Source organism: Colobus angolensis, unplaced genomic scaffold, assembly GCF_000951035.1.
Source record: "Colobus angolensis palliatus isolate OR3802 unplaced genomic scaffold, Cang.pa_1.0 Scaffold172, whole genome shotgun sequence".
Classification (NCBI taxonomy): Eukaryota; Metazoa; Chordata; class Mammalia; order Primates; family Cercopithecidae; genus Colobus; species Colobus angolensis.
In genome coordinates this window covers 2,199,542-2,222,171 of record NW_012114844.1, presented here as the reverse complement: position 1 = coordinate 2,222,171, position 22,630 = coordinate 2,199,542, and the positions used below count along the sequence as shown (strand labels likewise).

General features: G+C 44.7%; 1 protein-coding gene across 2 annotated transcripts in view; it reads left to right on the top strand.

Moving 5' to 3' along the window:
* ARNT2 (aryl-hydrocarbon receptor nuclear translocator 2) overlaps window positions 1–22,630 on the top strand; it is a 162,781-nt gene that overhangs the window by 56,609 nt on the left and 83,542 nt on the right. For both annotated transcript variants that reach the window (XM_011938371.1, XM_011938373.1), the window contains 3 exons: window positions 13,522–13,624; window positions 19,264–19,329; window positions 19,673–19,758. In XM_011938371.1, coding sequence (XP_011793761.1) covers window positions 13,522–13,624; window positions 19,264–19,329; window positions 19,673–19,758 — 255 coding nt within the window. The remainder of the gene's footprint in view (window positions 1–13,521; window positions 13,625–19,263; window positions 19,330–19,672; window positions 19,759–22,630) is intronic.

Below are 22,630 nucleotides of genomic sequence, written 5' to 3'. Positions count from 1 at the left end.
CTGATATTTTTGTATTTTTAAAATCATTTCATTAGCAAACTGTGAAGGAGGGAAGGCATGACTTGAAATTGCCTTCTCGAACTCCATGTCAGCCTGGTGTCCTGGCATATGCTGAGCTGCCTTTCCACAGCCAAGGAAGGTTAATCATTTACTATTAAAATTAAACCCCTCAGGCTTGCATTTCTGGCATTTTTGTAGCATGATACCCCAAGAGGAATGTATTTCTTTAAATCACACTTCAGCATATTCTAAACAGGATGAAGAATTTGCACTTTTGTCTACAGATTAAATAGCAGAAGAAGTGCCGGCCATGAGGTGACCGTGGGGTGATGATTTTATAATGAATAGCAGAGCAGCAGGCCACAGCAGGCGGTGCCCCGTGATCCCACATCATGTTGAGGATGTGAATGCAGAAGAAGCTGTAAAGTTCTGGGGCTTTTCAGAGAGCTGCAAGAGCCCATTTGTCGAGGTGGGAGAGGTAGTATGGCCTGTCATTCATATTGGAGTTCTCTGCCCCTTGGTATGGACTGACCCCAAATGTGCCTGTCTTGGTCTTTTCATTGCTCATGAGATGATGATTTCTTGGATGTTCTCTGCAGAGTTTTGCTGCCCTCCTTGTGCCATTCTGCTGCCTGCTGCTTGCTTAGTTAGTGTCTCATTAGCACCTTCCCCAGATGGTACAGTGGAGGGACAAAGGGATTGACATGCAAACAGACTGCTTGGCAGAAAGGCTCTTCTGAGTGTCTGCAGGGCCTATTAGTCGCAATGCTAAGTCCTTTTTGCCAGACCTAATCAGGCGCCCCCACCCCTGTGAGCCTTTTTTTGTCTCTTTATTCCATGGCCACAGATTCTACTCTGAGTTCTAACCCAAACCCCAGCTGCCATCTTCCTTGCTCAGGACGGCAAGAGGGCCCAGAGGGGGATGGTTCCCAGAAACCTATTCTTACTATCTGAAAACAGTTTCCCTCTGTGGGTCAGGAGGAGCCCATTCTGTTCTGTGAACATTATTGTTGTTGCCAACCCTCCCTTCTTCCCAGTACACTCTTTGTGTACACGGGAGCTCTCCCCACACGGCTGGACGCTCAGGCTCCAAGTTGAGGTGTCTGTCTTTCCCTGAATGTTGGATGTGAATGCTAATCTTACAAGTTTTTGCTCCTAAAATCTAAATTATTGATATTCATATATTTAAACTGCAAATCATATGAATTTTCCTAAGCAGTTTCGGGAGGTAGAAGTTTTGCTTTTAGAATGGAATGCAGCCTTTGCAAAGCATGCTCAGTATTCATTGCTAGCAGCATGAAGGGCTGGATGGGTTTGTCAGAAGCACATTTCTCAAGTCTCTGGCTTTCCTGCCTGTGTAACAGGTAGCAGAGTCATTTTGAGAGCTTGACTCCTCTGTTTGCTTCTGCTCATGCCTTCCTGGGGCTCTGTGCCCTGGGGTTGGGCCCCAGTCTACCTCTCCAGCCCCTCTCCCTGTAGAGCTCCAGCCAAACAGGACTTTGTCCTATTCTCAGACCCTTCCCTCCACTTTCCCCACACCTTGCTCTGAGCCCTTTACCTGGGGCATCCTATCCCTTGCAGCTCCATTTCTCTGAGGCTCCTTTAGCACCTCCTCTGGAAGGAAGCTTTCCCTGACCCAGTCTGCTCTCTCCGACATGAAGCACTCTCTCTGTCTGCTCTGTGCTGCCTTTGCAGTTTGTACAGACATCTCCTCGAGTGCCAACTGAGTTGGTTTCATAGTTAAGTAGGAATGGTGTCTGGCTTCCCCTACTCTGTGAGATACTTTGCTTAGTACTGCAGCTTGCACTTTGTAATTTCTGTTGGATGGAGTCAGTTTATAGATTCTTGCTCTCTACCCAGCCTCTACACATTTGTGAGCTTTCATGCACCCTCTCTTGACAATATTATTTTGGAAAAAAAAAATCCATTGCACTGTGACTTATTCCCTTGCCAAGGAGTGGGACGGGGCTGTCTTTTATAGTCCAATAGTCCATTCCTGTGTGAATTCACCACATGCCCAGCACCCTTCTCTCTGCTCCCAGCTTGAGCTGTGAGCATCTTGTGTGAAATGGGAGAACTTGCTCAGCGCTTGTCTGGGTGGGTAGAGTTTAACACAGCCTGTAACTCCAGCTGGTAAGGACACTGTACTTGGTCGCTGCTGTGAAACCGTGTGTCTTTTCTTAAAAACCTCTTCAGGCTCAAGTGCCATAAAGTTCTGAATAAGTAGTGGATAAATAGTTCTGAACTTGCCAGTGGGATACATGTAGCCTGCCATTCATTGGCTGTCACCAGCCCTTCCCTGCCTGGATAACCATATAGAACCAGGTAAGAGGAGATGAATTAGTTGAAAAGTGGCCCAGGTTACTACGGGAGGACCTGTGTTTATAGCCTCCTAGTTGTTGAGAAGATGTCAGGAGCTCGGCTTCTGGAAGTTGCTCAGGATTCCTACTGCCAAAGGAAAATGCTTTGTTAGGCTCGAGGGGTGGAATTACTTGTAGAGAAAAGCCTTAGTTCTAAATCCTCAAGGATTCTTTGGAAAACAAGAAAAGAGAGACACATGGGCATCCATGGGAGCCTGTAAGGAGTTGTAATTGGGCCGCTGTGCAGTCGTGACAGCTTAGCCTCCCCAGTGGGTGGTTGTGATTCAGGACAGAGCCGTTGGACACCAGTGTATGTATGCGAGGCACCCTGGACTAGGGGACACAGAGATATTCAACCCCTGGACAGCTGCTTTCACAAAGTTTGTAATCCAGGAAGGGAGGCAAGCTATCTGCCTAAGTGTCAGTAATGTTGGGGACCACGGTGGGCAATATACTAAAAGGATCCCTAAGATTTCCAGCCCCTTGTTATTCAATCAAACACTAAGTATGGCTGCAAAGGGATTTTGCCTATGTAGTTAAAGTCCCAAGTCAGTTGATCATCAAATACAGAGATTATCCAGGTAGGCATGACCCAAACAAGTAAGCCATTTAAAAGGAGAAGATTTTCTCTGGCTCATAACAGATTGGAAAGTCAGAAAGATTTAAAGCACAAAAAGGATTTGATAGACCATAGACCTTTGCTGGCCTTGAAGTTGGAGGGGCCATGAGCCAAGATCTATGAGCAGCCTCCTAACATGGCACCTGGCCAAAGCCAGCAAGGGCATGAGCACCTGACCTGACAGCTACAAGGATCTGCCAACAACTGGAATGATCTCAGAAGTGGATTCTTCTGCAGGGCCTCTAAGTAATAGCCCAGCCCAGACAACATCTTGATCTTGTCCTTATGAGGCCTTCAACAGAGAACCTGGTCAATTGTGAGGTAATAAATGGGTGCTGTTTTAAGCTGCTGAGTTGCTACATGGCCATAGAAACTAATACAGATACCATACTGTTGAGGGCAGTAGCATTCTCTGTGCTGCAGGAGAGCTGAGAAGCTCATGGCCTGTCATGACCATTAAATGGCTGGATATAGATTTGAAATGGTAGAGCGGTGTTGCAGAGGAGATAATTATAAGTATATTCTTCCTGAGGAAAACACTTTACTCAGCAAGTGAGGAAGAAAGGCCTTCCCTCTAGAGCAAGAATTTAATGTGAGAGAAGGGGAAAGGAAAGGACTTTCTAATACACTTCATGTTGTGATTCCACCTTGATGTTAGTCTCCAAGTGTTTGCAACAAGCTGAACATCTTCATGTGGCTCATACTGTGTTCCTAGTGCCATGGTGTCCCTGGTGAAGTTCAGACCAGAACAGGATTAGGTACAGCCAGCTGCACCATCGGGGGCCCTCAGAGAGCATTTCTTTGGAAGAATGGAGCTTTCTGACTCTACCTGAGGGTTAACTCCCTGTTACTAAACTGGAACGAGTTCTACCCCGAGTGACCAGCCATCTCCAGTTGCACTCCCTCCTTCCTGCCTGGAAGCACTGATGGCACACCATTCTTTTCTGAGGGGCTGTTGGAGCATTGCCACCTACCCATAAAGACACAATGTAGACCTATCTAGGAGGAGAGAAGAGCGTGAGTGACAGGCAGGAGGGCTACGTGGCCTTAAATGTAACTGTTTCTCAACCTCCTGGGTGTGAGATTCATCTGTCACTCATGATTCCCTCTTTGCTACCACTTTAAAAACAGTGACCATGTTGCATAAAGGTGATGGTCCAAATCCACGCACTGGGAGAGTGAAAAGAGGCTGTGCTAATGACCATGCTGGAACAACAGGAACAAACCAGGCTGTCCCAGGCAAAGCTGAAAAGTGTGGTCACTACAACTAGGCCTGCCATTAGGGAACCTGTACCTCCTATAACCCCACCAAATATGGATGCAAACCCATTCCCCTGAGTCTCCCAGGAATGGCTGAGACAGGCTGGAATGATCCGAAGTTCTCTACTAAACCAAAAGGAAAAATTGAAGAGGAATGAAGAAATACACAGAAAAGAACTACAAAAAAATAAAAATAAAAAGACTTATGTTCCCAGTCTGGGTTTCTGATCCTGAAACAGCCACAAGCTGGCCACAGTCCCTGCAGATGGCTGACCTCCTGCCCCCTCACTGCCCATCTGCTTCTGTTTGGTGGGTGCCGTCTTATTTTCTGCTTTGGGGAGTGGTCTCCAGACTTCCCAGAGCAATTGTACTGTGAAAAGTAGTAAGGCTCTGCATTAAGTCACACTGCCCTCTTCAAATCCTGACTCCGCACTTCTCAGCTGTGAGACAGCTGTGGCTGGTTACTTAATGTCTCTGGGCTTCAGTTTCTTTGTGGGACAAATACAGCCTAGCAGGGGCTACCGAGGAGGGGGCATTGCCCACTGTGCAGGCAGTAGGAGCTGCATTGTCCACAGAGTATTTAAAAACAATAACAGAACCTCCCAAAAGTTAGTCTGCTTTTTATTATCATCATGCCCCAGAAATTCTTGACATATCAATGATCAAATATTTTTCCCCTCTGAAGTGAACTGCCCCTAAGGCCCTTCTTCCCGCTGCGCCTTGGTGTGCAACCACTGTGACCCACTTCCTAGGGTTGTGTCATGTAACACATGTGAAACGTTTCAGAATACCTAGCCCTTAGTAGAGTGCTCAGTGAGTAAAGAGTTAATTCCCTTGTCCTTCCTCTTCTGTCAAAGGCCGCAGGACATTGTATCAGCCTGAACTATTTGGTTGCAGGGAACAGAACCAAGTGTTAAAAACTTGAACACTGGGAGAAACTTTTCACTGTTTTATGTTTTTACGACTTTCTTGGAGTCAGTTTTGTTCTCCTAGACCCAATTGTCCTTGAAGCTGAATCACCGCCATTGAAAGAGCCATGCTCAGATACTCAAAGAGAAAAGAGGGGGAAAGGTGGCAAAAGTCACATTTTGCCTATAGAGGACACTGATTGGCCTGGTTGGATTCTATCCTAGTCTTGGGACCAATCACTATAGACAGAGGGTGGGTGAGTTACTATGATTGGCCCAGGGTGTGTCAGGTACTTAGTCCTCAACCAATCACCATGGCGAGGGAGATGGGATCTTGTAAGATGGCAGCTCTTTTTTTGACTTTCATAATGAAGGATTAGTATGAGAGCTATTTCTCAAGAAAGCATTGTGGTAGAGGAGGTAATGAGTAAATAGAGTAAGAGATGTCCTATGCAACACTACTGCCCATTCAGAGCTCTCTCTTCTAGCTTGGGAAGAAAATGGTTTGGCTGCAGCCAGTGAATTGATGTATTTGTGCCCTCAGCCACTTATAAACACCTACCAGAGAGAATGAAGTCTAAGGAAAATGTACCCACCTTTAGTAGTAGAAGGCCCATTCTCTTCCAGGCTCACTGACACAGTCTGGGCTCCAGAGTTTGTTCAGGAGCAGGCCTCAGGCACACTGATTGGATCCCTGTCCTGTGGCCTGGTGTTTTTTCCTGTGTGCACAGCTGCTGTAATAGCTGGGGTCAACCTTTTGAGAATGAGAACACACTGTCACTGGAACAGCAACCAAAGGATCGTCCAGTTCTGGGCCCCGATTTCAGGGGGACACATTTTTGGAACCACATCAAATATTGTCTTTCATGGGGCCATCGTTTTGCTTTGCTTTTGTTCCTAATTATTTTCTCTTGTTTTCCTCCTTTACTATCTCACTGTTCCTCCTTTTTGAACCAAGATAAGATGTTTCCAGTTTTCTTAAGGATTCTTTTGGTGAAATAATTCTAATTTATATTTGTATTTCTCTTGTAGCCTGGGGAGAATTTTTATGTGCACAAAGCCTTCTTTTGTGATCTTATCCAAGACAAACTTCAGATTCTTCTTTTTTAAAAAGTTACTACTGACCAAAATAATACTTACAAATAAGCTTACTGCAAATAATTACAGAAGGGCCCTCTGCCCGTCAAAAAAGATGCTCTGTTCTGGAATCTTTATGGTCTTCTGAAGCAGGAGTCAGAGAATGCTTTTTTGTGAAGGGACACATAGTAAATATTTAGGATTTGTGGGCCATGTTGTGTTTGTTACAACCCCCCAGTCTGCCATGGTATATGAAAGTAGCCATAGACAATAAATAAATGAGCAGGCATGGCTGTTTTCCAATAAAACTTTATTTACCAAAACAAGTGGTGGACCAGATTTGGGCTGCAGGAAGTACTTTGCTGACTCATGTTATAAAGCATTTTATGTTTTTCAACTGTCTTAGAAAAATTACAGTAAAAAAACTTTGAGGTGAGGTGGGTCATAATTCTTATTTCTCTTTTCATGGAGTAGAAAAACTGAGACTCAGTAAAGGTATTGACAACATAGTTCCCTATGAGCTTTAGAGGTAGACTGGAGTTTGATATTAACAGTCTTAAAAATATTCTCCTTATTTGATGCAGGAATGTCATATTTGGAAATCCATCCTAAGATAGTTTGGATTTTTGTTTGTATGTACATGTTCACCAGGTTTTTCCAGGTGGAAAAAACCTGGAAAAACCTAAATGTCTAATAGTAAATTCACTACTCAAAATAATATTAAAAGAGCCTTTAAAATGAGGTTTGTGATGAAATTCTTGAGTTTATGCTAAGTGACATGAAGTAGAAAAATATATACCATGAGGCCTCAGCTAATTAAAATAAAGAGCAGGCAAGCATAGAAAAAGATTGACCAGAAATGCACCTAAATGTGAATAGTATTTTTCTCTGGAGAAGATTATCTGGGATTTTTACTTAGTGAGAGTGTTCGTGTGTGTGATTTTTCTAAAACGACCATGTTAGTTTTAGAATAAAAATTAAGGAGAAAAACAAGAATAGTAAGTTATTCAATCTTGTAGCCTGAGGCCGTGCTCTGTGCATTATTCCGGAGTGGTCTGAATGCCTTCTCTTCCTCCAGCAGCCAGAAGGCAGGTGCCAGCTCCTGGTCTCAGGAGACCCTCCCTTCCTGCGGCTCTCTGTGCTGGGAGCCTGCCAATCACTTGTACTCTGATTCTCTAAGGGAGTTCCTTGAGCTCTAGTGTGTAGGTCTTCAAATCTGTACATAACCCTTCAAAGTAGGAATGCCTGATTCCATTTTCCAGTCAAAGAAACTGAGGCTCTGAGAAATGAAGTGACCTGCACAAACTCTCGCAACCAGCATACGGAGGAGCCATGTCTTACATCCTTGCTGCCTTTTTCATTTGAAATAGTGTAATTACTAATTTATCAGCTCACTAATAGTTCTCCTTTGTACATCAAACCCAGAACAATATCTGCTTCCACAGCTTCTGGTTATGTTGGAAGATTTCTGGGGCCTCTTACAAAGCTAGCCATTGTGCGACTTGAGCCCAAGTGCTCTAACAACTGTGTCCCCGAGCCACAGAGAAGCTCATCGCTCTGTACCAAAAGGAGAATGCTGATAGGATGTCAAGAATTCCGACACTAGATTCTCCCTGAATTCAAAGAATGGGGAAAGTGAGAGAACCAGAGTGAGAAAATTAATTGTGGTCCTGGGGGCTGTTTGATTGTACCATTTCAGATGGAGCAGTTATAGGTGCCTGCAAGTTCCCCCATGTGGCAGTGGGCGTGGCTGGCTGCCCTGGACAGGAAGAAAGCATGCTCAGAATTGAGGAGGACATGTCCTGAGAGGGGAATATTAGGTGGGCCTTCCACATGGATGCTGAAACCATGTAGGGTGACAGCAGGTCTTGGGGTAAAGAGAAAGGCTGTGGGTGCTGTGCAGAAAGTCTAAAATGAAGGAGGAGGAGTGACCCAGAGGTGGGAAGACAACAGAAACAAAGGAGGGGTAGTAGGTGGATGAGGTGGTTGTCATGAGTCTGGAAGGAGCATGTCACGCAGGAGTCAGGTTTGGAAGGGCTTCGGGGACTGAGGAAGACAGCAAGACTGCCTTTGACCCCATGCCATGTGGGACATGGGCGCATGAGTCTTCTCTCCAGAGGGCACCCTCCCGACAGCAGGCTTGTCTCTACTGAGGCAGGGAATTGAGTTGATTTCAGGGAGTGTCTGTAAGGAGCTGAGTACACAGGAGTTGTCTTACTTCCAAGTGGGTATTCTGGAGGGCACCTGGCGGGGGATTAGGAGGGAAAGGAGCAGGGGATTTGGATCAAGGGTGAAGAGTACACATAGGAGAGGTGACCAGGGTGGCTGGTTGTTTAGGCACTGGCTAAGGGAAACAGAATGGAATACATCATGGGACCAGCCCAGAGACAGGATTACAAAAGAACGAGAGTCCTTCAGACCAGTGGATGAGGCTGGGGAGCAGGGATTCTAGAAGGAGCCAGCCTTGGCTGGATGGATTGTGCCTCTAGGGATCTGCTGGGAGTCAGCCCGAGGAATCCAGGCCTATGGCTCTAAGCAGAACCCAGGCTTCTGTGGGTCAGGAATGAAGATTAGATTAGGAGCAGTGTAATTGGCAGCGACATCTGTTTGCCTGTCTGCTGGGAGCCCATAGTAAGCAAACGCAGCACCCATGTCTCCTGTGGGATGGAGGCTGACTGCCATCCCATGACACTGGGATTCATGGCCCAGTGCTGGGGCGGTGGCCGCCTGCTTCTGTACATCTCAACTGCTATTACCCTTGTGAAAAATCCAGTTTACACACAACCTCTCAGGAACACACCTACTCTATGAAGTCAGGTGTGCTTTCCTTCCAGAGGAGCCTGAAGAGCAGCTTCATTGTGTCCAAGGAAACCGGAGAAGCACACGGAGAAATAAACATTGAAGCCATTGTCTCTCAAGGTCGTGACAGCAGATCATGGAAATGTGTTTTTTCATTTCCTCATGTTCCACTGCTCATGTGCTACGCAGCTGCGATTTATTTTCAGAGCACACTTTGGAATCTGCCAGACCCCCATGCTGGCCTGCTTCACAGCTGAAACCATTTGCCATTTGGTAGATGATAAAGCAAGTGACAATTTACACTAACATGGCCGTAAAAAGACACCGTCTGTGAAGGAGATAGACAGGTGTCAAACCTGGGGCAGCAGACAGCGCAGAATCAGCAGACGCCCAGGGCCTCCCCCGCACCGGCCGCGCCAGAGCTCTCAGCACACTGAGTCAGACCGTTCCACTGAGTAGAATCCTCACATCCTGCTTAAAGATGTACGTACCAGTAGTCAGCATGATGGTACGTACCAGTCTACACATCCTGCTTAAAGATGTACGTACCAGTAGTCAGCATGATGGCGATTGCTGGGTCTTTGTAGAGCGTCATGCAGTCTGCAGAGCCTTGGTCCATGTGGAAAGGGAAGGCTGCAAGTGTTGAGGGGAGCAAGCTGACCAGGCACAGTCCTAGACCATGTGTGCAGGGTAGTTCTAACACAGCATGGCAGAGTCGGCCCAAGTAGAGCACAGCATGCTGCAGAGTGCAGCGAGGAAGGTGACCACCCTCTCTTGCATGCATTTTCACTCCCCCACACCTTCCTCCATTTGCAGCAGTGGGACCCAGGCTTGGAGAGGGTGTCTTCTTCAAGGCCCTTTTGATTTCAAATGATAGAAACCTTTTGAAACGCTGTCTGCTGCAAAGCCGCAGCTCTCCCATCCCTTTCTAACTCTTCTTGGCTTTATTGTTCTTCGCTGTTATCTCAGTGTAATAATCTGTTCTGTTTGAGTCTATTCTCATCTACTTTAAGTCTGTTCTCTTTGTTGTTGTTGTCCACTCTCTCATCCTCTAGGATATAATGGCCTTTGCCTGTTTAATTCTTTGTGCTTACATTAGCGTCACTCACATATTGTCCAGGCTAAATGAATATTTGTGAAACAATGACTGAGAAGACACCTTGGATAAGTTGTGATAAAAAGTAGAAGTCAGCTAAGCACAGTGGCTCACGCCTGTAGTCCCAGCACTTTGGAAGGCCGAGGCAAGAAGAATGATTCAGCCCAGAGTTCAAGACCTGACTGGGCAACATAGCGAGTCGTCATCTCCACAAAAAATAAAAAAATAAGCTGGACATGAGGGCACACGTCTGTAGTCCCAGCTACTTGGGGGGCTGAGGTGGGAGGATTGCTTGAGCCTCAAAGGTCAAGGCCGCAGTGAGCCGAAATTCCACCACTGCACTCCAGCCTGGGCTACAGAACAAGACCCTGTCTCAAAGAAAAAAAAAAAAATGGAAATCAGGCAAAGGGAAGGGGATTGCTCAGGGAGGGGAAGTGGCTGGGAAGGGCCAGGGGTGAGAGAGGAGAGAGTGGCACACTGGGGAGTTGTGAGTCCTTCTGGGCAGCAGTGGAGGCCTGTGTGGAGCGGAGGGATGGCATAGGGTGAGGAGGGAGTATGAGAGGAGGGCAGGGGCCGGACCTCGGAGGCCTTTAATACTGGGCTGTGGGACTTGGATTTTCCTGGCAACTAAGAGTGGAGAACATGAAAGGCTCTCAAGGAGGAGTGTGACGTGGTCGTTTGGTCTAAGCCTGCCAGGAAACACATTTGTTGCTTGCCTCCTGTGTGCGAATCACTTTTATGTATATTGTGTCACAATAGTCTTGAAAGCAAGATCTTGTTCTTTAATTTTGCAATAGAGAAAACCATGGACCAGCGAGGCTGAGTGACTGGGGTCACATAAATGATAGAGGCATGATTGTTTTTGTGTTTTAAATAAAGAATTCTGGTAGCAATGCAGAGGCTGGAATGAAGGGGACAAGACCAGAGGAAGGGATGACTGCCCTTTTGCAGCCATCCATCCAGAAATGCAGTGAGGGGGACAGATCTAAGGTGATAGCAGTGCAGAGGCAGGAAGTACACAGGCCAAAGATACACAGGAAGTAGAATTGACAGAATATTAGTGACTGATCAAATGTTGGAATTTTTCATATTCATTATTTAATAAGCATTTATAGAGCCAAGCATAGTTGTAGTTGCTTTGTAATATTAATTCATTTAATGCTCACAAAAACTATATAAAGGAAGTACTATTAGTATCTTCATTTTTACCGATGAAGAAGCTGAAGCACAGAGGTGTTAGGTAGCTTGCCCAGGGTCACACAGTGAGCTAAGGAGGCAGGACTTAAAGCTAGGTAGTTCAGCTCCAGAGTCTATGCTCTTACCTGCTAGATTTCTAGTTTGAGCAACTGGGTAGTGGTGGTGCCAATGACAAAGATGGGGGACTGTGGAGAAAGGGCAGCTTTGGACAGGAAGAAGAATTTGCTTTTGGACCTGAGGAATGTAAGATGTCACTGAGATACCCAAGAGACAGTTGTACATGTAGGAGCTTCCAAGAGAGGTCTGTGTTAAAGAAAAAATGATTCCCAAATTTGTTAAAAACTATAAAGAAGACTCCATTGAAGGGGTGCCATGGCAAGAGGTGCAGGCATCACTGCACTGTGGTCTTGCAGGCTAGGAGACCAATTCCAACAAGGATAAATGGGGGTTTATAAGCAAGAAGCAAGGTAGTGGCAGGGGGCAGGGGGTGGAGAATCACTAAGAGGAAACATCAGGGATCAGGGGATTCCTGTTAGACTCAATCAACAGAATCCTTGCTGAGGACAGTGCAGGGTGGTAGATATCAAAGGTGTCAGATACCAAGGGTGGGGGATTCTCACCAAACTAAGTTAGAATTCTTGCTCAAATTGGGTTCTGCAAGGACAGAGAGGGAAGCTCAAGGTCAGGCTTAGACAGGCAGAAGACTTGCAGGGGGCTGACTGGAGTTTCAGTCAAAGGCGGGAGGCTTTATCAGCTGGAGATGGGCATCTTGATGTCCTCAGTATGTAAGAGGTGGTGGAGCTGAACGTCTCCAAGGGTGCCTGGGAGAGAGTGAGAGAGAGAAGGCTAAGGCCCAGCCTTGGGAATGCCAACATGAAGTGGGGAGGAGTTGGACTGAGGAAAAGGGGCTGCCCCCAGGACAGGCTGGAGAAGGTAGTGTCCTAGGGCAAGAATGTTCCAAGGGACTGGCCAAGGATAAGGACAAGGTGGAGAGGGGTTGAAGATTGTGTATTAAATTGGGCCACGTAGAGAGTCCTTGTGGCCTGGTCTGGAGCAGCTGCCATGGAGCTCCATACAGTGGAGGCCCAATACAGTGGGTACGGTGGGCTGGGCATCAAGAGGGGGCAGTGAGTGTGGACAGAACCCTCCAACTGCAGATGCAGAGAGAGAGGATAAGAGCTTCAGGGCCAGAGAAGGTCTTTTGCTTGTTTGTTTTCTCCTAAGGTGGAAGATATTTGGTGGTGTTTAAATACTGGAGGAAGTAGACAGTAGGGAGGGGAGAGGATAGAAATAGCCATGTGGGAGGAGGTCAGTTGATGGCCCAGAACTTCATGGGGGGTGGGAGAAGAAATACGCTGAGGTAAGAGCAAGGTGGGGGATGGATGCAGAATAGTGGGAGGGACAGAGATGTGTGTGCAGGCGGTGAGGGAGAGGAGGGACTTGGGGATAATGTCTGGGTTTCTGACTTAGATTTCCATGTGGATGGCAGTGCCCTTGCTGATGTTTAGGGAGGGTTTGGGGAGGAGTGGGTGAAGCTGCTTTTGAGGTTCATAGTCAGCTGCTGATGGTATGGCCGTGGGGCTAAGGAAACGAAGGGGTTGATGCTAGAGGTGTAGATGTAGGGTCATTCGCATCCAAAGGTGACTGTCAAAACCCAGGTGTAGATAAAATTGCATAGGGGGCATGTACAGTGAGAAGAGAAGAAGGCCGAGGCTGGAGCCTCCCAGGAGAAAGGAGCAGAGAGGAGAGAGGAATCGGGAGTGCTGTGTCCGAAGCCAGTGGAGGGCAGATACTTGAGAAGGGAGCAGTGCGCAGTCGCATAAAGCCCAGCAAAGCAGTTGCATCAAACAAAGGAAAAACGTGTTTTGGATTTAGCAGTAAGGAAGTTGGTGACCTTGGCAAATGCCTTTTCCGCGGAGTGGTCAGCGAGAGAGCCAAATTGGAGTGACTGCAGGGGATGGAATCCAATAAATCAGAGGCAGCAAGTGTAGATGGCTCTGAAGAAAGTAAAGCATTTTGAATTGTATGGATTTCATCACTATGTGAGTTTCTTGCCAAAGAATGTTGGGAATTCCAAGACACAAACAATTTGCACAGCCACACTTATCCTCATTTGGCAGAGCATTTGGAGAAAGCGCCCCCCAAACTACCTCCTCCGTCTCCCAACCGAAGGCTTATGTACATGTCCTTCTCTATCTCTCTTAGGCCGGATCTTGGACTTGAAGACTGGGACGGTCAAGAAAGAAGGGCAGCAGTCATCCATGAGGATGTGCATGGGCTCGCGGCGGTCTTTCATCTGCAGGATGAGGTCTGTTTAGGGGAGCAGCAGGCTATCACGGTGGTTGCTCCTTTCTCTGTCACTGTTAAGAGCCTTGACCAGCTCTGCTGAAGTCACACATGCCGACTTGGGTTTACTCCAGTGACTTCGTCTTCTTGACCTCAGCATGTGGATATACAAGATCCTTGGTCTAGGAAGGATTCTCTCTGTCCTCCTACCATCCCACTTTGTCTAATTTCCTACCATTTTCTTCTCATTCCTAGATTCACACCCCCTTGTCCACTGTATCACTCTACTTCCTGCCCATCTTTAAGACCCTTCTCCAATCCAACCTCTCCAAGATTCCGTAGTTCTCAACATGTTTTATATTAAGATGGCCTGATTTCATACTTATTCATATATTTCCTGTCACAATTCACACGTTTAATTGGTCTCTATGATATTGTTGATTGATGTGTTAAGTGTAAATGTCTGGGTTCCATGAGTAAATTATAGTGCCCTGTGGATGGAGGCTTTGATTTCGACTTCTCTGAGCCTTCTTTACATCTAGCAGAGTGTTCTACATATATTTGATTTATAAATCATAATTGAAGAAATGCAGGAATGAATGAACTTTGGAGAAATCAGGGGAATTTTGCCATGTCCTTGAAGAAGAGAGAGCTGGGATCTTGAATCCTCAAATCCAGTTCAGCACCTTTGTACCTTCACCCCTGTGCCCCCGAGGGATGGTTGGCACGAACTGCAAGGTGGGAGGTGCAGGACAGGGAACTGAGATTGTTTGGGCTGTGGAGTTCATGAGACAGTGACACGAGGTGATGCCACTTATCATTCATTTATTCAGTCATTCAACAAATTTATGTCAAGGGCCCACCTGTGTCATGTGCTCTTCAAGGTGCCAGGAGTCAGTGTTAAGTAAAGCAAACAAGGCTGGTTGTGGTGGCTCGTGCCTGTAATCCCAGCACTTTGGGATGCTGAGGTGGGCATATCGCCTGAGGTCAGGAGTTTGAGACCAGCCTGGCCAAAATGGTGAAACCCTGTCTCTATTAAAAATACAAAAATTAGCTGGATGTGGTGGCACACACCTGTAATCCCAGCTACTCAGGAGGCTGAGGTGAGAGGATCGCTTGAACCCAGGAGGCAGAGGCTGCGGTGAGCTGAGATCGCACCACTGCATTCCAGCCTGGGTAACAGAGTGAATCTCTGTCTCAAAAAAAAAAGAGACTATAATAATAATAATAATAATAATAAAGCAAGCAAAATCCCTGCCTGCATAGAATTCATTTTCGTGGGGTGATACACAGTAGACAAAAGTACCAAGTAAATATATGGAACGTCAGATGGTGGTGAGTGCTATGGAAGAAACGTAAAGCAAACTTAAGTGGGAGTAGGAAATAGCAGATGTTGTTAATTTCTGTGTTATACAGAGTGGGAGGGGAAGACATCACTGATAAGGTGACTTTTGAGCAGAGACTTAAAGAAAGTGAGTGAATGAAACAAGGGAATGTCTGGGCAAAGAGAAGAGCAAGTAGAGGGAATAGCAAGGGCAAAGGCCCAGAGGCAGGGATGTTCCTGGCATGTTCAAGGAACAGTGGGAACGTTCTTGTCTCAGAAGCAGAGTGAATGGGGTATGGTGCCGGAGGAATGGGCAGAGATGTGGTTGAGAGGTAGTGGATGTTAGGTCATGTTGACTTTACATCGCTTCAGCTTTTACTCTGCATGAGATGAGAGGTCAGTGAAGTTGATTGTGAGAGTTACATGTTCTGAATAAATTTTTTAAAACTGTTCTGGTTTTCTGTGGAGAATAAACCTGTGGATGAAGAAGAAGGGTAGAAGTAAGGAGGTTATTGTAATGATTCAGGTGAGAAATGTGATTGTGGTAGAAAGTGCTCAGATTTTGAGTGTATTTCACAGATAGAGCCAGCCTTCAGGTAGGGTGTGAGAAAAAGAGAGAAATCAAAGGTACAGCTAAAGTTTTTGCCCACTCAATTGAAAAAATTGAGTTGTCATTTTCTAAGATGGAAAAGGTTGTTGGGGGAGGTAGTTTGGGGTCAAGGGGAATTCCAGCATAAGATGCCTATCTGTAAGAACAAATTTACAAGAAAAAAACACGCAACCCCATAAAAAAGTGGGCAAAGGACATGAGCAGATGCTTTTCAGAAGAAGACATTTGTGGTGGCCAACAATCATATGAAAAAAGAAAGCTCAATATCACTGATTATTACAGAAATGCAAATCAAAACCACAATGAGACACCATCTCACACCAGTCAGAATAGCTGTTATTAAAAAGTCAAAAAGGGCCGGGTGTGGTGGCTCATGCTGGTAATCCCAGCATTTTGGGAGGCCAAGATGGGCAGACCACGAGGTCAAGAGATCGAGACTATTCTGGTCAACATTGTGAAACCCCGTCTCTACTAAAAATAGAAAGATTAGCTGGTTGTGGTGACATGTGCCTGTAGTCCCAGCTACTTGGGAGGCTGAGGCAGGAGAATTGCTTGAACCCGGGAGGCAGAGGTTATGGTGAGCCAAGATCACGCCACTGCACTCCAGCCTGGCAACAGAGTGAGACTCCATGTCAAAAATAAATAAAAAATAAAAATAACAAATGTCAAAAAATAACAGATGCTGGTGAGGTTGTGGAGAAAAAGGAACACTTATTCACTATTGGTGGGAGTGTAAATTAGTTCTACCATTGTGGAAGACAGTGTGGTGATTCCTCAAAGACCTAAAAAGAGAAATACCATTCGACCCAGCAATCCCGTTACTGGGTATATACCCAAAGAGCTATAAATCATTCTATTATAAAGACACATGCATGCATATGTTTATTGCAGCACTATTCACAACAGCAAAGACATGGAATCAATCTAAATGGCCATCAATGATAGACTGGATAAAGAAAATGTGGTACATATACACCATGGAATACTACACAGTCATAAAAAAGAAAAAGTTCATGTCGTTTGCATGGACGTGGATGCAGCAGGAAGTCTTTATTCTTAGTGAATTAACACAGGAACAAAAAAACAAAATACTACATGTTCTCACTTACAAGTGAGAGCTAAATGATGAGAACCCAGGGACACATGGAAGGGAACAACACACACTGGGGACTTTCGGAGGGTGGAGGGTGGGAGGAGGAAGAACATCAGGAAAAATAACTAACGGGTACTAGGCTTAATATCTGGATGATGAAATAATCTGTACAACAAAGCCCATGACACAAGTTTACCTATGTAAACTTGTACCTCTGAACTTAAAAGTTAAAAAAAAAGATGCCCATCATACAACTATATGGAGAAGATGAGCAGACAGTTGGACATATAGCTCTGGAATCCAAGGAAGAGGTTGGGGCTGAAGATATGGACCTGGGGATTGACATCAATAAAATGGTATCTAAAGCCTCAAAACTGAGATGCGTGTGAAATCACGTGGGAGGTGAGTGTAGACAGAGGAGAAGACAGAGGACTGAGTCCTGGCGCTTTCCCTGCCTCAGGGGATTGGGGAAGAACCAGCAAAGGAGACTGAGAAGGAGCAGTGAGGCAGGTGGGAGGGGAAGAAGAGAGGGCAAAGGGAACAAGAGAGGATGAAGGAAGTTTCTAGAAGAAAGGAGTTATCAATGGTCAAAGGCTACTGATGAGCCCTGAATGTGAAGACTGAGGATTCATCACTGGACATCAGAGAGAGAATCAGCAGGAGATACGGCACGTAGGAGATGTGGCACATAGCAGCACAGCGGAGTCACTTACTTATGTCACCCTCATCTAATTGCGTGCTGCAGGAACTGTGATTTGCCACAGGATCTATGACTTGCCACTGGGACGTCTGTTGCATACTATGAAGTTCCAAACAATAGGTGCTTTAAAATAAGTGTCTATTTTCCATAATTCAAATTAATCTTTTAAAGCAACTACACTTTTTAAGCAAAACCTGTTTATGTACAGGCTGGTTGGTCTCCCTCAGATCACCAAGGTTGCCTGTGTTGAGGGGAGACCTGCCTCTCTCACTCGCTCCTTGGGCCCTCAGAGCTGGCAGAGACCTTTTGTTCTGTTTTACAAGAAATGGCCCTTCGGGGATTTGAACCTCGATGTTCTTTTCTCTGAGTCTCCTCCTCTTGAGGCTGAGCCTCTGGAATTCTTCTTGAAGGCACAGATGAAATCCTCTTCACCACCTGCCTCAGGTCACAGGATGGTGCTGGAATGACAGAATGCACGCTTGTTTCCATTTAACTTAGGACTGGGTCCCTACAGACTGCATGCCCTCCTTCAGCAGCAGGGGCAAGCTGGGCAGTGGGATCCACTTCCGTTGCTGTCCACCCAGGGATGAAATGCCATCAGTTAGTGTAGTCAGTCATGGCACGTTTGTCCTGCAGTGCTTGGGTGAATAAATGCCTATCCTAGCTTAGTAGACATTCAGTAGAGCACCAGCAATACAAATCTTAATTGTACCATCTAAGCAACTCCCTTATGAATAAATTGATTGAAAGTGTCATAGTATATCATTTCTATTAGCCTATAAAGCCACTATCACTGCCCTGTCAATGAAATTCATGCAGTCCCTTCCCTGCCCTCGTGTCCTTCCAGGGAGCGTGATATTGGTTGCTCTTTGAAGTGCCAGGTCCGTACTGCCTGTGTTTACCTGAGAGGTGGGCAGCACTGCCATCTACTGAGAACATAACATTTTCCTCCAAATAAAACAGCTTACTTTCAGCAAAGCACGGGGCACAGTCAGCCAGAAAAGGGCAGAGGGCCAAACATTGCTGGGCAGCAATGATATGGGGTGAGCCTCCTGTGAAGGCCACACTAGTGCTTGCAGCTGTCTAAGGTCTCAGAGTATAATTAGACTCTTATCTCTGCTGTATTGAAATTAAGATATTCAGGATATCACTTGTGATGTAGTTGGGAAATGGAAATGCACATAAAAAATAGATATACCAAGCAACAATCAGAGCCTGGCCGTGGTGCAGGCTTTGGGTTTTCAGCACCTGAGACGCTGAGAGGGTCATTGAAAAGGGAGGCAGAAAAGGTTGTCCCAGAGTGTGTAGTGTGATGCTACCATCCCCTGCCTCACAGAGAGGGGCCCACAGAAAGACCGGATTCTCTACCTGTTTATCTCTCATCCCCACGCTCTCCTTGGCCATCAGCAGACTTCCAGCTGTCTGGTTGTCCCTAGAACCAGAACAGTGTATGGGAGGAGAGAGTTTCCACAGCTGTGATGCTAAAGCCTGAGAAAATGCTACTGTTCATTAACTGGCAACATCTGTTTTGAGTTGATGTCTCTGCTCAGGCCTGAAGGGACATTATTGCTGTCATCACCCTCTTCCCTTCTTTCCTAAAAGCCATGGAGTTCCACTGAAATGATCTGCGGGACTGAGCATGGCCAGGTTTCTTCTAGAGTCTTTCTGTAGGTCTCCAGCTTCTGGACTGGGCCCTGAAATAATTTCAGTGTGTGTTGTAAAGTGGGTCACACTCTCCTTTTTTCAGTGGCATGAAAAAAAAACATTCAAAGGCATGGAGGTCTGCTTCTGCACTGTTGAAGAAAATTGGCTATAGGCCTCACCTGAATAAATGTGTAAGCATGAATTAAGGCTCATCTACTTGACAGCAGCACCATATACTGAATAAACTTGCCTGGGTCTTTGCTCGTTCTAACACATTTGTCACATCTCAGGTGTGGAAATGCTCCTTTGGACCACCTTCCTCTAAACAGAATACCCACCATGAGGAAAAGGTTCAGGTCAGTATCTCTTCTGATGTGTATTATGGGACTGTTCTGGTAGATAGTCTAAACACCCTAAGCTAAGCAGCCTAGATTAAAGAAGGGGCTTAGTGTGACGAGGACTGAGGGAACCAGACATCAGGGTGGCAGTGGCAGAGATGAGAGAAAACAGGGAGTTCAGTGGAATTTAGTTTTGATTTTCAGACCATGTGGGAGGAAGGAACAGAGGATGATGGGGAGTCAAGATTCAAAACCACAAAGGCAGACAGAGAAACCCAGTAGCTTAGATGCCAGAGGAGTCATCAACATCCTTGCCTCACCCTCATATGATGAAAACAATTTCACAAATGTTCTTTTTTAGGAATGGTCTTGGCCCTGTGAAAGAAGGAGAAGCCCAATATGCTGTGGTCCACTGCACAGGATACATCAAGGCCTGGCCACCAGCAGGTAGGGAGACCTGCATATAAATTCCAGGGGAACTGGGTGCTGCTCATACCTGATCATGGTGTTCTGTTAGAAAACTATTCTTATAGGAGTAGGTGGGAAAATATCCTTACTTTTCTTTGTAGTTAGAACACAATGATCTTTGTAATTGGAAAACATCCTGTTACTTGAAACAAAGGTTTCTATAAAGAGCTAATTGTACAGCTGGGTGCAGTGGCTCATGCCTGTAATCCCAGCACTTTGGGAGGCTGAGGCGGGCGGATCATGGGATCAGGAGATTGAGACCACCCTGGCTAACACGGTGAAACCCTGTGTCTACTAAAAATACAAAAACTTAGCCAGGCATGGTGGCACGTGCCTGTGGTCCCAGCTACTTGGGAGGCTGAGGCAGGAGAATCACTTGAACCCAGGAGGCGGAGGTTGCAGTGAGCCAAGATTTCCCCACTGCGTTCCAGCCTGGGCAATAGAGCGAGACTCCATCTCAAAAAATAAATAAATAAAAAATAAGGGCTAATTGTACAAAGGTGATTGGAGTTTTAGCAACTCACTTCTAGGTTCTGTCACCCAAAGCATTCTATAAAGTCAGAGTGGCAATTTGAAATGATGAGTGTATCTAAATCATTACAGAATTGCAAATAAAAGCCACAGTGAGATACATCGCTTTCTCACTAAGACGGTTAAAAGACAAGTAACAACAAATGTTGGTGAGGATATGAAGCAACTGGAATCCTCATACATTGCTGGTGGGAATGTAAAATAGTATAGCCACTTGTGAAAACAGTCTGGCAGTTCCTGAAAATACTAAAAACAGAGTTACTGTATAATTCAGCAATTTTCACTCCTAAATATACAACCAAGAGAATTGAAAATGTTCGTAGCAACATTATTCATAATGTCCAAAAAATGGAAACAACTCAAATGTATACCAAGTGATGAATAGATAAATAAAATGTAGTATATTCTTGTAATAGAGTATTATTTAGGAATGAAAAGCAATGAAGTATTGATACATGCTATATTATGGACAAACCTTAAAAATATCATGCTAAGTGAACAGAGTCAGACACAAAAGCCCACATGTCATATGATTTCATTTATGTAAAATGTCCAGAATAGGCAAATTCATGAAGGCAGAAAGTAGGTTTGTGGTTTCTTGGTACTGCAGGGAAGAATGAGAAATGACTGCTAATGGATACAATGTTCTGTTAGGGGTGACAGAGGTGTTCTAAAATTACATAGTGGTAATAGTTGCACTGCTATGTAACTATATTAAAAACCACTGATGTGAATTTTATATCAATAAATTTGTTCTTAAACAAAAAGATATATACAATGTTAAACAATTTTTGTTCACTTTATGGCCCGGAATGTAGTATGTATATTTCATTGACTGTTTCATGTCAGCTTGAGAACAATGTGTATTCTGCTGTTGTTGGATAAAGTATTCTTTTTTTTTTTTTTTTTTTTTGAGATGGAGAGTTTCACTCTTGTTACCCAGGCTGGAGAGCAATGGCATGATCTGGTCTCACTGCAACCTCCACCTCCTAGGTTCAAGCAATTCTCCTGCCTCAGCCTCCTGAGTAGCTGGGATTACAGGCATGTGCCACCACGCCTGACTAATTTTTTGTATTTTTAGTAGAGATAGAGTTTCACCATGTTGGCCAGGCTGGTCTTGAATTCCTGACCTCAGGTGATCCACCTGCGTCAGCCTCCCAAAGTGCTGGGATGACAGGTATGAGCCACCACACCCAGCCAGATGAAGTATTCTTTAAACGTCAATTTGATCAAGATGATTGATAGTGCTGTTGAGGGCAACTGTGTTTGTATTGACTTTTTTGCCTGCTCAATGTAGCAACTACTGAAGGAGGAATGTTGAAATCTCCAATTATAACAGTGGATTTTCCTATTTCTCCTTGTAGGTCTTTTTTTTTGCCTCACATGTTTTGATGCTCTGTTGTTTGGTGCACATATGTTAGGGATTGTTATATTTTCAAAGAAAATTGTTCCTTTTTATCCCTGATAATTTTCCTTGCTCTGAATTCTGCTTTGTGTGAAATTAATAGAGTTTCTCCAACTTTCTTTTAATTTCTGTTAGCATGGTATATCTTTCTCTATCCTTTTACTTACAACTTAACTGTGTTTTTATATTTAAAGTGGGTTTCTTGTAAACAACATATAGCTGGATCTAGTTTTTTAATCCACTCTCATAATCTTTTAATTGATACTTTTAGACCAGTTACATTTAGCATGATTATTGATATAGTTTGATTGATAGCTACCATGTTTTCTATTCATTTCTCTCATTCTTTATTTGCCTCCTATATTTTTGCCTTTTTTAGTTTCTTTAAAAATGTTTTTATTCTTTGCCCTAAGTTTGCAACATACATCTACAATTATTATATACAATTACAAATATATATATATAATCCATGTTCAAAAAATATTATGCCCCTTCATGTATAGGGCAGGCAACTTATAATAAAATCTTCCTTCTTCTGTCTTTTCATTTCTTATACTGTTGCTCTCATTCATGTCACTTATTTGTATGCTATCATCACCCAATACATTGTTACTGTTATTACTTTGAACAAACAGGTATCTATTAGATCAATTTTAAGTAACAAAAATAAAATGTTTTATTATATCTTTATTCCTTCTCTGATGCTCTTCTTCCAAGGAACTTATTTTAATATTTTTTACAGGGCCACTCTACTGGTGATGAAGTCTGTTTTTGATTTTTTGTAGAAAATCTTTATTTCTCCTTCACATTTGAAGGACTGAAATTATGAGATATAGAAATATGGGTTGGCAGCTACTTTCTTTCAGTGCTTTAAATATTTCACTTCATTCTCTTCTTGTTAACATGGTTTCTGAA